This window comes from Biomphalaria glabrata, chromosome 1, assembly GCF_947242115.1.
Source record: "Biomphalaria glabrata chromosome 1, xgBioGlab47.1, whole genome shotgun sequence".
Classification (NCBI taxonomy): domain Eukaryota; kingdom Metazoa; phylum Mollusca; class Gastropoda; family Planorbidae; genus Biomphalaria; species Biomphalaria glabrata.
The window spans coordinates 54,984,342-55,007,550 of record NC_074711.1 but is presented as its reverse complement, the minus strand read 5'-3'; the positions used below and the strand labels follow the sequence as shown (position 1 = coordinate 55,007,550).

At 31.6% G+C, this 23,209-nt stretch overlaps 1 protein-coding gene across 7 annotated transcripts in view; it reads left to right on the top strand.

Annotated features, from left to right (window-relative positions):
- LOC106079408 (cilia- and flagella-associated protein 46-like) overlaps nt 1-23,209 on the top strand; it is a 65,246-nt gene that overhangs the window by 17,530 nt on the left and 24,507 nt on the right. For 6 of the 7 annotated variants that reach the window (XM_056044498.1, XM_056044508.1, XM_056044487.1 and 3 more), the window contains 25 exons: nt 33-223; nt 1,596-1,692; nt 2,259-2,390; nt 3,153-3,270; nt 4,144-4,273; nt 5,060-5,191; nt 5,351-5,534; nt 6,240-6,373; nt 7,136-7,348; nt 8,478-8,715; nt 11,199-11,348; nt 11,972-12,082; nt 12,998-13,161; nt 13,673-13,804; nt 14,078-14,243; nt 16,493-16,633; nt 17,505-17,575; nt 17,783-17,858; nt 17,958-18,065; nt 18,509-18,659; nt 18,854-18,880; nt 19,556-19,594; nt 20,821-20,985; nt 22,161-22,330; nt 22,759-22,893. In XM_056044498.1, the coding sequence (XP_055900473.1) occupies nt 33-223; nt 1,596-1,692; nt 2,259-2,390; nt 3,153-3,270; nt 4,144-4,273; nt 5,060-5,191; nt 5,351-5,534; nt 6,240-6,373; nt 7,136-7,348; nt 8,478-8,715; nt 11,199-11,348; nt 11,972-12,082; nt 12,998-13,161; nt 13,673-13,804; nt 14,078-14,243; nt 16,493-16,633; nt 17,505-17,575; nt 17,783-17,858; nt 17,958-18,065; nt 18,509-18,659; nt 18,854-18,880; nt 19,556-19,594; nt 20,821-20,985; nt 22,161-22,330; nt 22,759-22,893 (3,375 nt within the window). The remainder of the gene's footprint in view (nt 1-32; nt 224-1,595; nt 1,693-2,258; nt 2,391-3,152; nt 3,271-4,143; nt 4,274-5,059; nt 5,192-5,350; nt 5,535-6,239; nt 6,374-7,135; nt 7,349-8,477; nt 8,716-11,198; nt 11,349-11,971; nt 12,083-12,997; nt 13,162-13,672; nt 13,805-14,077; nt 14,244-16,492; nt 16,634-17,504; nt 17,576-17,782; nt 17,859-17,957; nt 18,066-18,508; nt 18,660-18,853; nt 18,881-19,555; nt 19,595-20,820; nt 20,986-22,160; nt 22,331-22,758; nt 22,894-23,209) is intronic. The other variant, XM_056044516.1, reaches the window with a different exon arrangement.

Genomic DNA, 23,209 nt, shown 5'->3' with positions numbered 1-23,209 from the left:
ATTATAATAACTGATATATATTTACATTTCAGATAAGAGTCCAAGCCATCAAGAGATGTGAGGAGGCAATTATGAATGCCATACGCATTGGTGACCCAAATGTGATTCAGGCAGGTTGTGTTACTCAGTGGAACCTCTGCCTTCCACTTTTGCAGCCTAACTTGAGAAACAAAGTGAGGCGACCTTTGACTCTTGTGGCACAAGCTTTAGAACAAATAGACAGGTGCTTTTTTTTCTTCTTCTTTTTAAAAAATTGTAACCTATATCCTAATGTAACTGGTAAATAAAAGCTTGTAAGAATAAATTGATAGAGAATTAAACTTAAAAAAATTGTTAGGGATTGTGTTCAAAGTAGGATAAGAGATAGTAAAATATGAGAATCATACCATTATTATCCCATTAATGATTATAAACAAAATTATAAGTTGTTATGACTTGCCCAGTCATGTGGTATGCACACTAGACTGTCATTTTGATGGTCCTGGGTTTGAAGCCTGTCCAGCACTATTACCCACCATCTTGTGGGAGGTTTGTGTACAATATAATAATCTACAACTCAGAAGGAACATCCAAAACCTGGAAAATATGTAGCAACTTTCTTAGTTCTGATATAAAAATTGTATGGACTTATATTAATAATAGATTATAGTATTGTTACAAATGACCAGTGACAGATAGAGGTCACAACTTGTGACCCCGGCAAGATGACACTGCAGCTGGTGTTTTCTGAAATCTACATGTATAAACAAAGACAGGATGTGACGTTTCCTTGCATGTTGTTCCAGAAGATACTAGCAGTGTTTGTGCAACTTTGGAGGAGCGATTAGGGAAACTATATAAGCCAGAGAGTTAATGTGAAAGTCAGTTGTGAGTGAGTTGTAGGTAGAGTCATCGGTACAGTCGTCGTTACTGTTGTCTACTGTGAGAGACAGTGGAAGAGAGATGTGTACACTCGATGCAAGTTAACTAGGGTAGAGTTAACTGGAGTGGACTACTGTCATTAAAGTCTATACAGCGATTTACAGTGGACTTGAGCTGTTACAGTTGATACAGTCAATGTAAGACGTGTACGGCTCTGATTCGGTAGACTTGAGTACAACTTGGTTCCGCTTTGGGAGACCTGGAGCGATACTGGGAAGTGTGTCGGTGGTCTGTTCCGTGGAATACGGCTCGATGCAAGTTGACAAGAAATGAATTGCAACGAAGTGAAGAGATGAATTGCAATGAAGTATAGCTAACTGTAAACTGACAGATATTGTACAGTCTTTTACGCTACATGTTACAGTAACGAAATGCTAGAGTTAGTAGTCAATAAAGTTATATGAAGCTGAAAGTTTAGTCGTCAAGTTCTTTGCAGTGTTTTTATTTGTGTGCCTACTAGTACATTTAGCCAGAAGATTCAGAAATATGTAACAGTATTTAAATTTTGTTGTCTGAAATGTAATAAGTTAGTTTCTTTTGCAGTATCATTATCAAAAATCATTTGGAAAACTAAGCCTGTACATTCTACGCATCGGAATGTATTTGGATTTTTGTATTCGCATGAAAAAAAAAGCCTTCTTTTTAAACGCATTTCTTTTTATATATATTAACAGTTTACTGGTGCAGCTTCGATGTCAAGTTCATACAGAGCTGTCTCATTGTGAAGAAGATCAGGAACAGATCCAGACTGCCACAGAAAACTTGAAAAAAGTATGAAGATTGACATCTAAATTATAACCAGCATGGATTTCTACAGTTTTAATTTAGTTCTTCTTGATCTCATCTCTTGAATTAGTTTGTCTTCAAATAACAAAAAATGGTTGCTACAAGATTCATTATAGTTGCATATCAGATAAATCTTGCAAGACTCACATTTACTGATTGGTTAGCTCGAGACCAATCCTCATAGAAAGCTTGAACACTGACCTGTAATAACCTGTGGGCAGTGGAGAACAATAGCTCGTTGCCATGTCACAGGTCTGTATGACATGGCAATGAGCTAATGGTCTTCACTGCCCATAGGTTGTAATGTGGCAGGTCAGTGTTAAGGCCTTCTGTAATGAATGGTCACGGTTAGCTACACACTGCGCAGGCTTCTCACACAAAATTTAGAATCTTTTAGCAAGGAATAATGCTACTTATACATCCTTCTTCCTACAAACCCTTGATTTTCATATTAGTAAAAATGTTTTAGTGATAATTATGTAAGAAAAGGATTTACTAACAATGTATTAAATGATGAATATAAATGTTAGATAATTGAACATTATTTTAAGGCGTTGCTGCTTGATGATACTGGTGTGTATCATGATAAGCTGGTATCAACACTCAAGCGTTTAGAACTAAGAGCTCAGCTGTACAAGCAGCCAGAAGGAACAGAAGATTTGGCAGCCATGATCATAGAACAGGTCAAATTTTAATGGAATTTCTGTTTTAATTTAGGTCTTTTTTCAGTTGCATTTTGTTATGATCAAACAAAAAACAACATTTTAGCGTAGTGCAGAGATTGATAAATGATACATTAAAAAATACTATTTAATTTTTTTATTGATGGTTTTGATGGTTAAAAAATAAAAATTAAAAAAATTATTTAAACATGTAGAAAAATGGTTATTTAGATCACAATTTTCCAATATTTAACCACTTAAGCCATGCAGACAAATAAAGAAAAATAAAAGAATAAAAATCAGTCTTCCAGTTTACATCACAATGATTCTGATAGGCCTTATATAGTTGTAAAGATGTCAATAAAACAATATTTTTTTGAATAATTAAGTTTAGATTTTTCAGCTTGGGTATTTGTTGAAAATGCACAGTAATATCTGCATTTGCTAAATAAATTATAAATATTTTTTGTAAAACTGAAATAATTGAACTGAAATAATTTGTTTTTAGTGAAAAACAATTAATTGGGAGATAATTAGGAACACTTTTTACTCAATATATAATAATTTTCCTTTTTTTTTTTTAACAAAAATGTTAATTATTGGAAAAAAACTATCAATTTTTATTAACAATGCATCATTAAAACAAAAATAATTTTTTCTTGACATCTAAACAATGTAATAACTGACAAATCAACATTGTTTGACAATAAAAACAATGCATGATCATGGCTATACATATTAAACACATGAAACATGTATTTGAAAAAAGTAATTTTCTTGCAGGCACGGACAGCTGATTCTGGTACAAAAAGCATGAAACGATCTATGCTTGTCAAGGCAGGTGAAGCCCTTGCACCTGATAGTTTTTTACTAGTTTTAGACAGTGAGAATGATACAAAAGGTAATGTTTTTTTTCAGTTTTGACTCGTGATTGATTTAAATATAACCTGTTCAATTAATGAAGATCATTTCTCCTGTAGAGCATCCAAATTAAATACAATTAATAAATGAAATAAAGTTAATAATTATTTGTAAGTCTAAGAAGCTTCCTTTAAAAAAAAAAGTTAACTTTTAATAATATTTTTTTATTACTTGAGAATAGAAAGAAATTTTATATGTTTTTTAAATTAATTTATTTATTATGCTTTATTTGTTAACATTACATTCAAGCAAATATTATCTATTTTATTTCATAGTTAATATTTAGTTAATATCTTGAATATTTTTTTTTCACAATCATTCAGAGATGTTCTTTTATGTTAAGAGTTCTTTTTAGAAATAATCTTCTAAAACTTATTTTACAATTTGTAATTTTTTTCTTATACCCACAAAAAGATTGGACTAGGTCTATAAGCCTACAGATTTCCCTACACTGAACTAAAAAACTTTATCAATCCCAGAAACTCATTATTGATGTTTGCTTTCAACATGTTTGAATAGACTTTCTTGTAAAAATACTGAGTAAATGTTTTAAATTGGATAAGCACTTTGGACTGTCATCTTGATGTTCCGAATTTAAACCCTGCCTACTGTCATCTGCTGCTGGGAAACAGGAGATTAGGGTCAGGTTGTAATACTAATCTTCTTATCTGAAGATCTATCAAAACGTGTAAAACATATGGCAGTTGTGTCATATTTTTCATCTTCTAAATAGAACTTTTTATTTCAGTATTGTTTTGCTAAAGGTTATATTATCTATGCTCATATAAGTCTTAAAAGTTATCTAGAGTTGTTTACATCACATCCTAGGATACATTTTTTATACTTGTTACAGTTGTGTCCACTGGCAAAGAAGCTTTAACTAAAGTCAAGCAGCTTTCAGGTAAAGCTAAACAGTACAAAAGCTGTATTGTTAAAACTGAAGGACATCTTAATAGAACTGGAGACTCCAATATCATGGAAAGGTAATACTATGAAATATTATTTGTGATAAATATTATATATACATATATATATATATATTTGTATACTTCATAAATTAGTGGTTGGGATATAAATTACATTAATGAAAACTAATGAACATACAAAAACAATGTAAGCTAAAGGGCTGGGGTGGGAAGGGAGTGGTTCTTTGGTAATCAATTAATTTAAACATACCCTGTAATTTCAATTAACTTGAAGCTTATATAAATACTATGTTGTAATTTAAAAATAAATCTTTTAAAAAGTGCAACCTTTTATTAAATAAACAAAGGAACCTGTTCAGGTCACAAATGATTTAAATTCTGCTGCTTTAAAAAAATTCATCTCATTATTATTTTTATAAGACTATTCCCATTTTTAAAGGAAAACCAAAAAAAACAACAACTGAAAAACAATGATTGTATGGGAAGGGGGGGGGGAGGCAATCATTACAGTGTCAAACTACTATGTCTCATTATCTATCCATGGTTCATGATATACATGACATGTTTAAAAGTTGTGCTTTTACCATCTGTAAAAAGCCATTGAAATTCCTTTTTAAAATTTTTGTTTTGTAAGTTAAGTTTTGGTTGTTCCTTCACAAAGGGAGATTATTTCATCTAGTCCAAACCACCTGTTGGGTTCAAACTTGGGACAAAGCTTATGTACATAGCACATATCACACTACAAAGCAGCTATTTCAGATGAAACATTTTTTCCATGACAACATTGTACAAATTTATATCAATTTTTAAACTTTCTTTAATTGTTTATTTGATATTCTTCAGGATAAAATTATGGGTTGACCTTGTCAAAATAGCCCGTAAACAAGAAGTTTGGGATGTTTGTAGAACTGCTTGTAAATTTTGTCTGCTGTATGATGATGACAAAGTTTTAATGACTATACAAGCATTAGACAAGTAAATATTTGCTCAATTATCACTAATTTACATTTCTTAAAATGATAATGACAGATATGCAAACATTGAGACTAGTTGATCAGTAAGTTAATAAAAAGAGAAAGGCTCTGTAGATTTGTGTGTGTGCAATACTAATTGAAAAATCCCAAACTGTTTTAGTTCTAATGCAAACAAGTCTGACTCAAGCCAAAGTGACCTATTAAGGGAAGAGTCATCAATTGAGTTGGAAAAGAAAACATCCAGTGTGGTCTCAACACAGGTTGCTACACCACAAACACAGATTACTCCCATCATGAGAGAGTTCATAAGAATGTTTGCAGAGGTTTCATTCATTCAGGGGGAGGTAAACACATTTTGTAAATCAATATTATCAAGGGTTATAGCAGAGTGATGAAGTTTTTGGCTGCTAAACTATGTTTCTGAGCTTTGATTTTAGAATTTTCTGATGTTCACTTAGATTTTCTGGATACTTTACATTTGTTAGGATTAATTAAAATTAACCAACCTTGTTATAGTAACATCATATTATCTTAAATCCACTAGATATAGTAGTTAAATCATTCATAATGATAGTCATTCTTGAGCACACACATTTCTAAAACATTGAACCCTGCTGTCTCATAAGTTGTTGTTTCTCTACTCTGCATGCAAATTATGGGCAAAACAAAAACCTGGGTGGAAAAACCTGGACATGGATCTCAAAACCTGCTCTAACAATAGAAATTTGACAGTTGATATACATCTTTGGTAAAGCTATTTGGCCGCACTAGGAAAACTCTAGTTTGACCGTTATAATTTTTTAAAGTATAAAAAAAGTTAATTTTAATTAGGCTAGACAATCTTTATCTTGAACAGACTACATATTTAGGTATTTCTGCCTATTCATAAATCAATCTTTTCTTAAATTTCATTGAATAAAATGAATGCTGGCATTGCATTTTTTTTGAATCAAATAAACAATAAACTTTGATCTAAAATAAAATACTTATAAAATCTTAGCAAAAATTGAGATTGCTTTATTTCACTCTACATTTTTTTGTAAAACCAGGCTTTAATTCAACTCTTGAGATCACACAATGTGGAACTTAATCAAAAGCCCTTGTATCCTGAAGACAAAAGCAAGAAGCCAAAAGGTTATGTAGCTAAGAAGCCAGAGGAAGATTTGGATTGGGTAGAATACAGGTAATTTATTTTAAAAATTCAATGACAACAACAACAGCAAAGAGTGACATGTCAATGCATGGACTTTGTGTGTGTGTGAAATATGGATTAAGAGTAGGCTATATATTTCCTAAAGACATCTATGACCTTCACGAGTAAAATATTAATTAAATACAACTTTTCTGTGTCCCATTTTGAAATGTTAATGATGAATAATAGAATGAATGTATTTCATGTTTCTACAATCTCATTTTATGTTTGAGTAATGTTGTATTGTAATGTAAAAAGACATAGTCTGGGTCAGGCTGAATCAAAGTAAAATCATTGAGATCTCATTGCAGTTGTTAATTGCTTGGTTTCTTTGTGATGTTTGAACTTTCTTTCATCCACATGCACATTAGGATAAAATAATTGACTATTTGATTAGGGGAAAAAAGTATTTAATTGCAATTGAGTATTTAAAGATAAATGCATTTGCAGTAGATGAGATGGCTTAACTAGCTCACCAGGAATATACTAAAATTATGATGCATGTGCTATGCAAATATATATCATAAAGTTACACATATACACATAAATATTGAAAATCTCATCTAACATGTCACTCCTGCATCTTTAGTTCCATTCTGTAACATTGCAGCCATTCTCAGCAGTGGAACCCAACTTCAAAATGTGTTGATGTTATGGCAGGTCTGAAGTTGTATAGCCCACTGACATAATAGAGACTCTTCCTTTTATTTTAGTTATAAAAATTCTTTTGCTTTTTTTTCTTCTTCTGTATAGTGATTGGCTCATGGACTTATCTAAAGAAGCCACTCAAAGTTTTCTGCGAGGCCTATCACTGGGTGTCTCTATCAATGAACCATGGATTGTGTGCAGTGCTGCAGCTTACATCTGGAACTACAATAATCATATTATTAGTCAGGGAGAGGAAGATCAAATCTCCTCTGACTTGAACATTGTTCTGGAGGGTCTTAAGAAAGTTGGACATGCTGGGTTAGTTGACAGTTTAATTATTACATTTTTGATTTTATTAGATAAATGAGCTGTAGCTTGGAAGGATAGAAACACAGAACCTGAAAAGTATTTTGTTATCTCTGTCTCTGTTGGGGCTAAAAGTTTATTAATGAAGAGTGAGCTTGTTCTTAATGTCATCTAAACATTCTCTCTTTTGCCTTTCTTGTTTGAGTCCATTAGGATTTGTAAAAATATGAGTATATTATAATTTAAAAAAAAAGCACCAAACGTAAATGAATTAAATTATTTTTATTTAGTTTTTCTTTATCCTTTTAATAAATAATCAATGGCTTAAGGATTAGAAAACATGCTACATCATTCAGTTGTTATTGTTGGCAAGGAGAAAAATACTAACAGAAAGCTCTGCCTTTTCTTGAAGTGAAAATCTTATTTGGTAAAAACCAAATCTATATTCACCAACTTTGTGAAGTATTATTAAACTTTTGACATTTGACAGAGAAAAAAAACAACATAGTTTATATTTCCTTATAATACTTTCAAAGTTGTTTAGCTTTTACAATAGTTTCCAACAAAAACTTATTTAAGTATGCTGATTTCTTGGATAAACATCATTTCTAAACTGTAAACGGCTTATTAATTCCTTAGTTAAATTGTTTTGTTTATGGCTAGAAATCAGTTTTTGATATAACTTATATTGAGCAATCATCACAATAGAAACATTTCTGTTTCAAAGTGGAACCTAGTCTCAATTAAAAAGAAAACAAAATCTCTGAAGAAATGATAACTGCCAGCATATCTGCACACTTGTTGAATATGTTGCTACCAGGCTGTTTGGTATGCATAATGATTCTCAGTTCATACCCTGCCAACTGGTATTCCCTGCAGAATTTTGATCTAGGACTTATTAATCTTAATTTCTGCAGTAACACATAAAATTTATAAACGACATAAAATCATTTTTATTTGAAAACTTAATCAGTTTAATAAGAAACTGTTAAATAACTAATGTACTTTGCCTTTTTGTTTCCATATAATTTATTTGTATTTAATAGAAAAAGATATCCTCTTCTATAAGCATATATATATTCAGTTATCATAAAAAAGCAAACAAAATATGATAAAATATTTTTTGTTCTCTACCATACAGAGAAACAGTGATGCTGGTGAATATTTGCAATGCTTTAGCAAATGGATACATGAAGAATTGGATTCCCAAACGTGTGGAACCTGAAAAGCTAGAGATTAAAGCAGAGCTAGAGATTCCAATACAGAGTGCCAAAGGCAAAAGTGCCAAAGGTGTTCAGATAGCCACAAAAGTATCCAAGACAGCAAGTTTAGCAACTGTTTCACCGGAAGCTTTAGTTGATCTTAAAAAAGCTATAGAGGTATACATCTATATTGATGCCTTCAAAAATTAATTTCTATGCACCTGTTATTTATGTATATTTGTAATGCTTGTTTAATAAAAATAAAAAGGAAATAAACTTTTAATAATAATAATAATAATCAAAACGGTAAAATGCTTTAGGGATGATATCTGTATGTCTTTTGGCCTGGATAAGTGTGGCATCATAAGCATTAAAAAGGGCAAGGCAACGAACACCAACATTGAATTTGAAGGCATCAAGGAATTGAACTCCGCCTCTATTTATAAATATCTTGGAATAAACCAGAATGCCAAGATAAACCATAAAAAATTAAAAGAGGACTTTCTTGGCAAATATAGGCAAAGAGTTAATAAAATCCTCAACACCAAACTGTCTGGCAGTAATCTCATCACTGCAATAAACAGCTGGGCCGTCCCAGTGCTCCTTTACACGTTCGGTGTGATCAAATGGACTGACACCGACCTACATGACATTGACAGACTCACTAGAAAATTACTAACCAAGTTTCGATGCCTACACCCCAAGTCCTCCACCATAAGGTTATACCTGCCCAGGAAGGATGGGGGTCGTGGATTGCAGAACATCTTCAAATTGTGTAAGATGCAAGTTTTAAAAATACGATCAAAACTGCTCGCCTCCAGCAACAAATTAGTTTCCTTCCTACGGAAATACGACTCCGATGGAACCCCTCTGAACCTACACAATGCTGATGTCAATGTCGGTTTGGACGACGTAGGGCATGAGATTCGCCAATGGGAGGAAAAAACACTCCACGGAAAATTTCCGGCTTCATTACATGGGGACAACATCGACAAGGCTGCTTCCTTAACATAGCTCAAAGCAGGTCATCTCTACCCTGAAACAGAAGGCTTTGTTACAGCAATACAGGACAGAGTAATCAGGACAAAAAATTACGAGAAGCATATCCTGAAACTCAATGTTGTCGACAAATGCCGAAAATGTGGAAATGTGGGCGAGTCGATTGAACACATTATGGCAGGATGTCCAGCCCTATCAGAATCGGCCTACCTGGGTCGCCATAACCAAGTTGCAAAGTTAATACACCAACACCTGGCTTTGACGTACAAATTGATCGGTAAGGACACTCCCCCTTATTATAAATACTCTCCGCAAGAGGTTCTCGAGTCTACTGAACATCTGCTGTACTGGGATAGGCCTATTCTGACCGACAAAACGGTAGATTTCAATCGCCCGGATCTGCTGTTCATCGATAAAAAAGAAAAAACCGCTACCATTATCGATATCGCCGTACCACTATCTCATAATTTAAGAAAAACTGAGATAGAAAAACAAAGAAAATATGGGAACCTAGGCTTGGAGATTAAGCGTCTATGGAAATTGTCCAAAATAACAATATACCCCATTGTTATATCAACCGAGGGGATAATAACAACTGACCTCACAGACACCTTCAAGGCCCTCAACATTCCTAGGAACATCTTCGTTGCCTGTCAGAGGACGGTACTGCTGCAGACCTGCCACATCACCAGAAAATTCCTCAGTGGAAACTGTTAAAGGGACTACGATGAATTTTGTTTCTCTTTAGCGAAACTCGACCCTGGCAGCGCCAGAGAATGACTACTCGTTCATTTCTAACATAATAATAATAATCTTTATTATTTGTCTTACAATTTGTGCATTACACCAAACAAAAAACATTATAACTATAAGAAACCAAAGTGTACATTCACACCAGACTCATTCATAATTTACATGTGACAAAGTTTATACCAGATTGTTCTTATTTAATGATTTGATTGCCAGGGGAACAAAAGAGTGTTTGTGTCTGTTTGTCTTTGCTATCGGTGTGTTGTATCTCTTTTGTGATGGCAAAATCACAAAATCCTGACACAAAGGGTGATTCTTTATTTCGAGGATCTTGTTAGCTTTTTTAGAGATGTTTGTCTCAAACAACTGCCCAAATGGGGTTTGTTTTTTGCCAATGATTTTGCCAGCAGCATTTAGGATTCTATAAAGTTTATTTTTATTTTTAATGCTCAGATTGCCATACCAGGCAGTGATATTGAAACTTAAAATATTGCAGATGTGAGCGTGATAAAACATAGCCAAGGCCTTTTCGCTAACATTAAACGAGGACAGTTTTCTTAGTAATCGTAATCTTTGCTGCCCTTTTTTGCTGATATAATCAGTATTTGCAGTAAAATTGAGTTTATTGTCTAGGATAGTACCAAGGTATTTAAAGGTTTGCACAATTTCAATAGTCTCTCCAGCTACAGAAACAATATCATTTTCCTTCTTGTCCCTACGAAAATCGATTATCATTTCTTTGTTTTTTTTTACATTTAATAATAAAAAATTACTTTATACATTCAAATTATTCTTTAATATGAAAAAATTTGTTCAAGAATTAATAATGCATTAAAAAAATCTATATTAACTATTAATATTAATATAACTTTTATACAATGAATAATGATATAACACTGTAAATATTACAGGTCTGTGACCTAGCAATGAAGATTACAAATGGATCAGAACCTGAAGATGTTGTGCCAATATACTCCAGGCTTCCTATTTTGCAGACATGGGTCAAGGCCAAGCAATTGGCCCAGCAGCAAATATCGAAAAACTTAGGGGTTGAGGATGATGTAATTGAACACTATACATTTTGAAATTTGTTATATACTGTAAAATTGCACAATACAGGGCTTTATAAAAGAAATTAGATTTTAAGTTTAAAGAAGTATTAAATTGAAATTATTCTTTCTACCCAAATTTAAAAATAGAAAAAAAAAAAGAGTAAAGATCCTCTTTTAGACCTTGTTATTTATATATCAGATGATCTAAAGGTCATCTGTTTCTTTGGCCTAAGGTGAATGAAAGTGTCATGTGGCCAGCACATTGACCAACTGCATTTAATTTTCCCTAATGTCAGGTACCCATTAGAGCTGAGTGGACTCAGAGGTGACTAAAAATCTCAAAATAAAAAATTCCATTATTCACCAGGATCCATGATTTGAAACTGGGACCCCAGTTAGGAAGTTAAGCTGAGCATCAGAGCCAAATCTAAATATGACACAAGCAAATTTGTATCATTTTTAAAACTGAAAAAAATTGACAACAAGAATGATTGCACAAACCATTGATGCAGATCTGTTATGTTATTTATTGTCAGCCACAAAAGTGTATCACTTTAAAGTGAGTGTAGATTAAACCATACTTAACACTTAAACGTTTTAATATTTTTACCAATAATTATTATTTTGCACAGAATAAGAAAGGAGGACAAAACTCAATGACCAGAGCTATAGTTGCTGTGGAGATACTGAGTGTCAACAAAAATGGACAAATGGAATTTAAAGATAATCCATCTTTAGAGGAAGTAAGCAAAGTCTTAAGAAAAAATTGATTGTAATTCCTGAAGTGGTTATTGAATGTTTATAGCAACAGCCATGGATAAAAGCTACTACATCAATTGATCTTATGTTGTTGTGATAAATGAACAGTTTTAGTTTTATTTCGTTTCATTTGTCCTTTGTAAATATGTTTGAATGATAAGTCTGTGTAGTAAAGTGTAAAAAATCTTTATATTTGGTGCAGTGAATCACCAACTATATGGAATAAAGCCTCTAGAATAGTTTTTAAACCCAAGAAAATATTTGGAATTAAACTTTACTTTTCTTAGCTCACTACTTCATGCTTTATCTACCCAAGAATTAAACTGATTTTTACTCTTTCTGCACATCCCATGATCAGAGCCTATTCAAAAATAAAAACAAGCAATAGAAAAAAGAATACTTTTGAAAAATAAAAGCTTATCAAAGGAAGCAACCACCAAGTAGGCCTACTGCCATTTATCTGAAAATTATGGGGTTTATCGCCCTTTCTGTTATATAAAACACAATTAATTAATTAGTACTAAACAATTAACTAATTGGTTAATTGTTGGACTGATTTGTGTATTGTTATCGACGATGAATAATTATGCAAAATGTCAACTTGATTGAAGAATGGAAAGTGGGAGAACAAATCAAAATCCATACATACATCCACATCTCTTGTTAGTAGCATTTATTTCCCTTATTTCAAACAAAATAATTAATCACCAACAATTAATGAACTAATTGTTTAATTTTTTTTATTGTCAGGTTTAATGAACTATTGTGCAAAGTTTTAACTTGATCTGAGAGTGGGAGATCAGAGAAAAAACATGTTCAAACTTTTTACCAGACAAACAGACTGAGTGACTTGATATAAGCTTTGTAAAAAAAACATATTAAAATATTCTGTGTTTCAGACCTTTCATATGGTTAGTGAAGCCAAGTGGAGTGATAAATTTGTTGAACTGCAACTTTGGGCCAGACTCACTGCTCTGGCATATGCGGATCATATACACAACCAGGTTTTGACATGTTCCAAAAAAACTTTAAGTTTTGAGAACAATCCATTGAAACTAGACAGGTACATTTATTTATCTTATTATTAAAAATTCCTAATACCGATTGTAGTATAGTAAAATACCTCTTTCAGACCTTGTGATCTTTAGGGCAGACGATGTAAAGGTTATGTAATTCTGTTGCTTTTAACAAGGGTTTCATTGTGGCCAGCACAATGACCAACTGTCTTTACTTCCCCTAATAATGTTAGGTACACATTAGAGTCATCAGAAGAGCCCTAAAATCCTAAAGTTCAAAATCCCAGCCTTCACCAAGATTCGAACCAAAGACTGTTCTGAAGCCAACTGCTTTACCACTCAGCTCCCAATTGTAGTTTGTAGACTAAAAAAATACACATATTTTCACATACATTTATTTATTGTTAATAAAATATAAATTTCTATTTGTGATTCCACAATGATGTTTACATATATATATATATATATATATATATATATATATATATATATATATATATATATATATATATATATATATATATATATATATATATATATATGTCTATTTTCTCTTAGAAATCAAGAGAAAGTCAAACAAGAAATGTTGTTCTATTCCTGTTTACTTATGGGTCAAAGTTTAGTAGAAAACATGAAAGGAAGAAATACTATCAGACGTGAAGCATTGGAAGCGTTTGTCAACAGTGCTAAGTGAGATGAATTTCAGTCATTTAAAAGTTTATTTTAAAGATTTGAAAAGAAAAAAAAAGCTTATTTTTATTTCAAGAAATTTAAGAAACTACTAAAAACTATCAAACTAACATAAACATGAGTTATAAAGAAGCAGAAAAAACAATTGTCTTAAAAAATATGTTTTAACTGACAATTTTATCATTTAACTTTGATATTATACAATTACTTATAGAAGTTTTATTCAAGTTTGACATCAATAATTATAATCTAAGGGTGCCATCTCCTTACCAGGTTTGCTAAAAATGCTAGCAACTATGATTTGGTTATGATGGCAGCAAGGCATTTCTGGAACACATGTCTACCTTTAGTTGGGCAGCCAATTGAACGGGAACTTTTGAAAGAACCTTTAAAAACAATTCTTAATGCAATTGCTGCCGTTGCTGATAAAAATGTCAAGGTAAATAAAAAACTAAAAATGCTCAACTTCTATTTCATCATGGGTAGTTTTTTTTTTCTAAATATAAAAAGAGAAATTGAAAGATGTACACTCTACACATTTTTTAAAATTCCTACTTATAACTCACACTGGATGGCTGCCTGGTCGTGCAGTTTACGCACTGGATTTTCGTTCAGATTTATCGATGGTCCCGAGTTCAAACCCTGCCTGGTCCCATCACCCATCATCCTGCGGGAGGTTAGGACTAGGAAGTAAACTATCTTCAACTCTGAAGGAACATCCGAAACATGTAAAAAAAAATATTTTTACACACTTTAATGCTAATCATTTAATTAGTCAACTTTTCATTATCCTATTAAGCTGAAATTTTGCACATAAATTTTTGCTGCATGACAAAACATTTTATTAAAATTTCAGAAAGATCACTTCATTAATGTTATTGAATTAATTAACATTATCCATTTCTGTTAAAGCCCATTGTTCCATTTATGGGACAATTATTTTGTATTTTTCCTATTACTAGTTTCAGTAATATTCCCTTTCATATGCCTGCTTACAAAATTATAATAAAGTATTAATGTTTATTTTATATTATTTTTACATAAAGTAGGAATGGATTTTAAAAAATTTATATTACTTTTTTGTGTGTTAAACATTAGAAATTAAAAGCTAATGTAATGTACTTGAATTAAAAGTATCATACTCTGCTTTGCTAACAGTTATAGCTTTGAGTGAGACTTTGATATATTACAGTTTTGTAGAACTGTAACTCTACATGCATATTTGTATACAATCAGGCACTTCTTCTTCTTCTTCTTCTAGCCAGCTTTATTGCTGCTGAGCTGTGAGCTCTTTTGCAGACTGTGCCAAGGAAAAAAAGTGTGCTGTTTTCTTCAGTTGTTCAGCACTGCCGTACAGGGTGTTGGTTTTCTTATCTTCTTATCTTATATAATACAGACGTTACTTCAAAAAAGAAGATGATTACGTCCTACGCGTCATGCATTTAGTCATGCATATTAACCAATGACTTAAATTCTGCCAAGTCACTGGTTTTCCTGGCTAGCTCAGGCAACCCATTCCATGCTCTAATAGCACTAGGGAAGAAGGAGTATTTGTACAAATTTGTCCTAGCATATGGGACGAGGAATGTGCCTTTATCTTTGTATCTTTCAGAGTATTTTATTAAATTTTGTTTTTGTATTTGAAGATTATGATTCAGTGTTTTATGTATGATTGCTACTTTACTTTTGAGCCTTCTGTCCTGAAGGCTTTCTAAATTTAGTGATTTTACTAAAGGTGTTACTCTAGTCAAATGTGAATATTCGTTTGTTATGAATCTCACTGCTCTATTTTGTGTCTGTTCCAGTTTCTTAATGTTTTCTTGAGTTGAGGGGTCCCAAACGGAGGATGCATATTCTATTATTGGCCTAACCAAGGTTAAATAACATTTTAGTTTTGTGTTCTTATTTGATTTATAGAAATTTCTTTTAATAAATCCTAATGCTTTGTTTGATTTTTTTGTAGTTTCATCAATATGTGGATTCCATGACAGTTTTTCATTTATTATAACACCTAGGTATTTTGCGTTTTTAGTCTGTGTTACTGGTTTGCCATGAATAAGATAAGTGGAATTAATTTGTTTTAGTTTTTTTGTTACTCTTAACAACTGACATTTTTCTGGGTGGAAAGACATGCTCCAATTTGATTCCCATTTCTGTAATTCATCTAATTCTCTTTGTAAAATATCTGTGTCTTGTGTTGTTTTTATTGTTCTATATATTATGCAATCGTCTGCAAATAATCTGACTTTTGTTCCTGAAGTAATGCAATTTGGTAAATCATTTATGTAAATTAAAAATAGTAGTGGACCCAAGACTGTTCCTTGAGGTACACCTGAGTTTACTGTTATCAGTGTTGATTTAGAGCCATTTATTATTACAGTTTGTTCTCTCCCTATCAGAAAATCTTTAATCCACTGATGCAGTGGACCATTAATGCCGAAATATTTTAATTTTTTAAGCAAACTATGGTGGTGAACTTTGTCAAAAGCCTTAGAAAAATCTAGTAAGGCACAAATCACATCTTAGTTTTTATTGCATAGTTATTTATTTCACTTTAATATTTAGCCACTCTGAACCAGCCAATGAATGACACAAAACCCTTTACAAAAACTGATTTTGTATTTTGACTAATGGATTTTAAGTAGATATTAAAAATACATTTTTTATTCAAACATTTCTTCTTTCAAGGATGCTTCCTTAGCAGAAGAACAAGAGAGGGATGAGACAGATGGCAGAAAAAGCAGCATTAAAGAAAGTACAAAAATTGACAATGATCTGTCTTTACGAGCTGCCATGTATGGAGTTTTGTTTCAATCTTTTGCTGATAAGGTAAACTGTCAGTTCTTTATTTGAACTTGTAGTGACCTTGTTTAACTTAGAGAGTATGTTAATTTGTAAATAAATATATTGTGTATTGTAATTAGTGACAGTAAAAAGTAGTAATGTAGCCAGTGTTAGCGGCTTCTACGCTGTGTCTTATGCAGCTAAGTCAAACGGAGGTAACACTTAAATAACAAAATCAAATAACACAAGTGGAAAGCAAATGTTGAACAAGAAGTTTAATACTAACAAAGGAAACTGTTGAATGTTGTCAAAGTAAATTACTACTTCCATAAAAACTGCTTCTCTCTAAAGCCGTCAAAAGTAGTCTGTTTTCATTTTGCTATTCTTCCTAAAATCCTAGTCTTGTTTTTACTAGTCACGTCATTGTCTCTAATAAAACTTTCCCCTTCTATGAAACAAATAACGCATTCCTAATCATGCCATAACACCAGAAAGACGAATGATGTTGATGAATACGGGTACACAATAAGAAAATATGGCTAGGGCTTGAAGAAAAAAGCATGGTAAAGGAACTGCTAGTTTAAACAGGCGGATTTACAGACATGACTATCTTCCCCATTTTGTAAATAAACATCGTTTGAATTCTTCATAGCTGTTATCTAGTATATCATTGTTTTTCAAGTGTATTGTCAAACCTCATAATTAGAATCTAAATAATGGGTATCAAGTCATCAAAGTCAGTGGTCTTATGAGATCGGGTCAATAGCAGTGAACAAACACATTCAAGTACCCAGGCCAACCCTTATACAAATTTGTACACTGACATTTTAAAAAAATGTATTTTTTTGTGCCTTATAACTCAAGACTTTGAACATAAAGAGAAAACATTGGTGTAAATCATTTATTCCTATCATAGGGTGAGTGGGATCAAGCTCTCCAATCCATTGATAATGCAGTGTCCTGTATGCCTAGAACAAAACACAGACTGTAAGTTAATGTTTCCCATCATTATACTCATCAATGTTCTATGTCTATATTATTTATCTCTAAAAGTTGCACAACTTTATGTTCTAATCTTCTTCTAAATATTGTATTTAATTCATTTTAGTCATGCATCTTAAAGTTGTTTTAAGTTTACCTAAGACATGTACATGAATATTGACATTTTTTTTTTTCAAAATAAAAATGAGACAGGATCCTGTTCAAACACAGAGTTATGGTCAAAGCAAAACTTGGACAAGCTATTGATATGGACATGCAGAAATTTAAGGTACTAGTTAGAACACTCATATTTTATAAAAATAAAATAAACCATAACGCACACAATTTTTATTTTATTTTAAACCAATTATATTAAATTTCTTTTTAGGATGAGCCTGAAGATTTTGTGGCAAACATGTGGCACAGAGTAGCTTTAAGTTCAAAACTAGCTTCAGAACAGATGAAGTCATATCAAAAAGCTATTGATATTTTAGAGGTTTCTGTTGCACTTTTATTTAAGTGAACTGATCAGTATATCTTAACTATGAGTAGATAGATCTTTATGGTACATCATCAAAGGATATATAAACACATTTTGGATTGATAGTTAAGGATTATTTTTTGAAATGGAAATTTATTTACATAATGCTTTTTTATATGTAGTGGCCAGTTGTTATAGTAGAATGTGCACATGGTTAGCAAAATAATCATGCTTCCTGCCTGTGGAGCTTTAAGTAATGTCCAGAGTTCACTGATAGAAATATAGTTGATGTAATGAATACATTTGGGAAGAGCATCATAGTTCATTATGATGCTAAGATTTTGCACTATTTTACATTTTTAATCACATAGATCATAGGTAGCCGATAATCTTAAATTAAAAAAATATTTTTTTTTAAATGCAAACAATTTTTTTTAAAAAGCTTACCATGTTTGCAGAATCCTAGCAATGTGTACCAGAAAGTGGAATACATAATAGAGTTTGGTCAGTGGCTTTACTGCAACCATTTTCCTATTAAAGTTGTGCAGGATCTTTTAGAATGGGCAGTAGACTTGTTACTCAGCATCAAGCCTCCTGAGATTGTTAAAGGTATTTGGTTTTCTTGTAAATCTAAAAAAATTTCAATAGAATTTTCGTCTGACACATTTTTGTATTTCAGTGTAAAATGCAGGCCTTTGTTTAAAAAAACAACAACTTTTAAATCATTACTTCAATTCTTTAATTTACTTCTTTAACTAAACAATATTTTGTCACTCTTTTTATCTCTAAAATTTTTACTTCAGCAAACTCAGAAGTAAAGCGGACTAAAGGTAGGCCCTTTGCTTTTTATTTAAAATCTGTAAATGAAGCCATATAAATTTTGTTTGGTAATTTTTTTTTTATTTTTATGACTAACAATAAATTCATAAAAATAGTTTATTTGCTACAGATAAGAGGATTGAGAAAAAATGCTGTATTGGTAAAAAAATGTATAAGAAAAATAAAAAAATATATATGTAGTCACAAAAATGTTTATATATTAATGCATTTTGCTATTAAATTTGTTTATATTTCTTTGCCAAATGAATATTTAGTAGCCTTTAAAATTTGTGCAGACTAAATAAATCTAAATAACTAAACCAAGTATCTTCTGGAATTTAAACATGTAAACTATACCTCACCTATGTGTCCGACATTGACTAGACTGTTATATTTTGCTAGTAGATTTTATTATTTGTTAAAAGAAATTAACATTTCATTAAAAAATAAAATATATCTAAATTAAATTTCTACTCTCAATTTTTTGAAGAATTATATAAAGCATGAATTTTGCAGACCTTTTAAAAAATAAATGTGTATGTGTGCAGTGCAGTGTTAATGCAAATAGATCTCTATCTAATGTTTGAATCACAAATAGAATACCTTGAATGACTTCACTTCAACTATGTATTCACAATGCATTGTGTTGTATTCACTACACTAATTCAGAGTGTCATGTATATTAGGGTCAAGACGTCAACTTTCACAGACTTTAGATATGAAAGGTAAATACTCCATCCCCTGATATGTTTTAACTATTTTGTAGGTTTGTAGTTATCTCATTCTAAAAATTCTCAAACACGTTTTACATACCAAGGCTGAATCAATAAGTGGATTGATGCTAAAAAAGTTTGGTGTTGCTTCACACTAGTTTGTTAAGGTTTTAGATGTGTGTTTTTTTTTGTTTTCTGAAAATATATTTACTTTGTTGCTAATTAAATATATATCTATGAATTCTTTAATAAAAAACAACAACAGTAAAAGTATCCTTTTCAGACCTTGCGATCTATAGGGAAGATGGTGTAAAGACCATCTGTTTCTATAGCTAAGAGTTAAAGATGATGTCATGTGGCCAACACAATGACCACTGCCTTCACATTCCCCAACCAATGTAAGGTACCCATTAGAGTTGGATGGACTCAGGGGCATCCAAAAAATCCCCAAATTGAAAAACTCAGTCTTCATTGCCCTGTAAACCTTTTAATTTATAACATTATTATATAATTTTCTTCTATTATATATTAATGCTTTTAAGAATTTGAAATGTAATATTACAAACCCAAAATATGTTTTAGTCTTTAATAGGTTGAGTAAAGTTCTAATATGATTGGGTCTGCAATTGATTATAACTTTAGTAATATAGTTTGGTCTGCAATCAGCTCTGAGTAAGCATTAAATTTCATTTGGTTTGTAACAGGCTCTGAGTAAGCATTTAATTTCATTTTATTTGTAACAGGCTCTGAGTTAGTTAAAAGTCTGATGTGTTCTGTGTAAATTTATACTTTGGGTAATTTGTACATCCACACAAAGTAGCAAGATCAGAATAAAGATGGCCTAAAAAGATTTGTCTGGCTTACAGTTGCCTTCTTATTTTGACATACAGAAACCTATTGATTGAGTTTGTATTCTTTTATGAAACTTGATAAATGAAGGAAACATCTGACGTGCACAATGGTGAACCACATTTTCTCTCCTCATCCAATTGTTGAGCATTAGGAGGCTTAGGAACATCCTCAAGTTCCCATTAAGAAAGAATATGCTGGACCAGATTTTTTATAATTTTTTACTTACTTCTAACTTTTTATTTAAGCTTGTTACATTCAATAAATTTTCAAAAATTTTAATGACTTTGGTAATTAAAAAGAAAGCAGTGAAATTTGTAAGGTCTAACACAATATAATATTGTTGTAAACTCAAAATATTATGTATATTTTAAAATTCCTATCTTCAGACAAACCATCTAGCACTTCTGTATTGCCTGCTAATACTCCAAAACAAAAAGATGTCTCATCCAAAAATGTCAGTTCCATATTGCAGCCCAAGAGTCCAGTGAGTATGGTCAATAGAGATGAAAGTAAATTGGATCAATCTGATTCACTCAGGACTTCAGATTTAGGTAATTTTTGTTTTAATATGCAAACATTTAAACTAGATTATTTGTCTTGGAAATTTCATCTGTTTAAAATGTTAAAAAAAGTTGTTGATGCTAACACGCATTACAAAAATCAGGCTTTTATAAGTTAATCATCTATAAAAAACAAGGTATATAGATATATAATATACATTTTACTCAATTAACAAAAACTAAAGTACTAAACAAAGTCTTAAAAATTAAAGCAAATCAAAAATTTAATAAATAGGATATTTTTTATAGTAATCAGTTCATCTTAAAGTTTTTTTGTTACACGACTTTGATAAGATATCATGTATTATACTTTAAGTCATTGTACGTAAAAGGACTAGATGCAGCACAGTCCTTTGGCCGATTTGACCAATTGGTCCAAACTGGGCCTGTGCCCAGCAGGGGACCCGCATTTTACATTTACCATATCATTATCAGTCATGGCACATGTCACAGACTTTTAAAGATGTAGGACTTAAAAGGTTAACACGTTTGGTGTATTGTATAATTGATGAAAATTTAATGAGCCAACTGTTGCTCGCTATCCATGTTGTATAATAAATGTTAATATAATGATCAAATTAATAGTAATAGTTAAGATTGTAAAAAATTTAGAAGAGGGGCCTCACAGGCATCCATTAAATTGGGCCAGCCCTGACTAGATGCAATACATTTTCTGGATTGTCTTCATACTTTCACTTTATTAGATATCTTTTATTCTAAAAAAATAATCATAGTTTTAAAAATATTTTACATCAGTGATTCTCAATCTTTGAGTGCTGTTTATAAATTTAGAGTCTAGTACAAAAAACAAATACAATGTTAAAAATTATATATGTAAGGCTTTCTAACTAGTTACATGAATGAAACAATTAAATTTCTGACTACTTGATGATAGGATAAAACCACGTCTCACATATTGTAAAGTAGCTTAATTTTTTTTACTGAGGTTTAATGTATCTATTACATTCATTAATTTTTCAAACTATTAGCCTGAGAAATTAATTAATTTTTTTTCTCTGTTTTCATCTGCAACATTGGGAACTATATCTGAACATCAGTCTTAATAAGTCCTTAATATTGTAGTAAGAAAGATGTGTGACTATTACCCTACTTGCCAGATTTGCAATTTATTTATGATTGATAACAAGAGTTGATTTATTGTACAGGTAGAACTCCCTCCCCCTCACTTAGTCCAATCACTCAACTGAAAGACATTCGTCAGTTAGAGACTTTGTACCGTATTCACATTGTGCTGGCTGAGATGTTGGGCCTGGACTCTGTTCATTACAAGGACACACTGTTGACTGCTTACAATATTCTTATGAGACTTTGGGAGGTAACTCTAGTTCACTCAAAGTTAAATGTGTTATTGTAGTTATAACCCTAACCCTATCCCTAACCCATAAAACTAGTATGAAAAAAAACAAAGCAAAAACAAAAGTCTGTGTAGTCTTATATCATGTGAAAATGAAAAAAAAAGTTATTTTGCATTAGCACTTAGCAAGGTTGAATACTGAGTGGGTAGCATTGTAAAAAGTAGTGCATGCTTTCTTTCCAAAGGTGAACTTAGTCAATCTTCTAGGTCATTTTCCCCCCATAGATAATAGAGTCTAATAGGTAATAAAATGAGGGAGAGTTGTCGGTTATAGTGAGGCCAATACAAATATTGAAGAAAAAGATAAGTCCTTGGGAAACAATATTCAACTGTGTTGAAAACCTTGCTTTTTTTGTTTTATATTTGAACTTTTCCATAACATCAATCAGGCTCTGATACGTTATTTTGGCCAACCAATGAAAGATATTTCTAAAAATGTCTTGAAAGAGGACGCGCCTGCAACATCTTCAGGACCCAAAGGAAAGAAAGATGAAAAAAAGAAAGATGATAAAGAGAAAGTACAAGTAAGTGCATATTTTATATCCAATTTGCCTCTTATACAAGTTTAACATCCAGTTTGTCTCTTATACAAGTTTAACATCCAGTTTGTCTCTTATACAAGTTTAACATCCAGTTTGTCTCTTATACAAGTTTAACATCCAGTTTGTCTCATACAAGTTTAACATCCAATTTGCCTCTTATACAAGTTTAACATCCAGTTTGTCTCTTATACAAGTTTACTCTTATACAAGTTTAACATCCAGTTTGTCTCTTATACAAGTTTAACATCCAGTTTGTCTCTTATACAAGTTTAACATCCAGTTTGTCTCTCATTCAAGT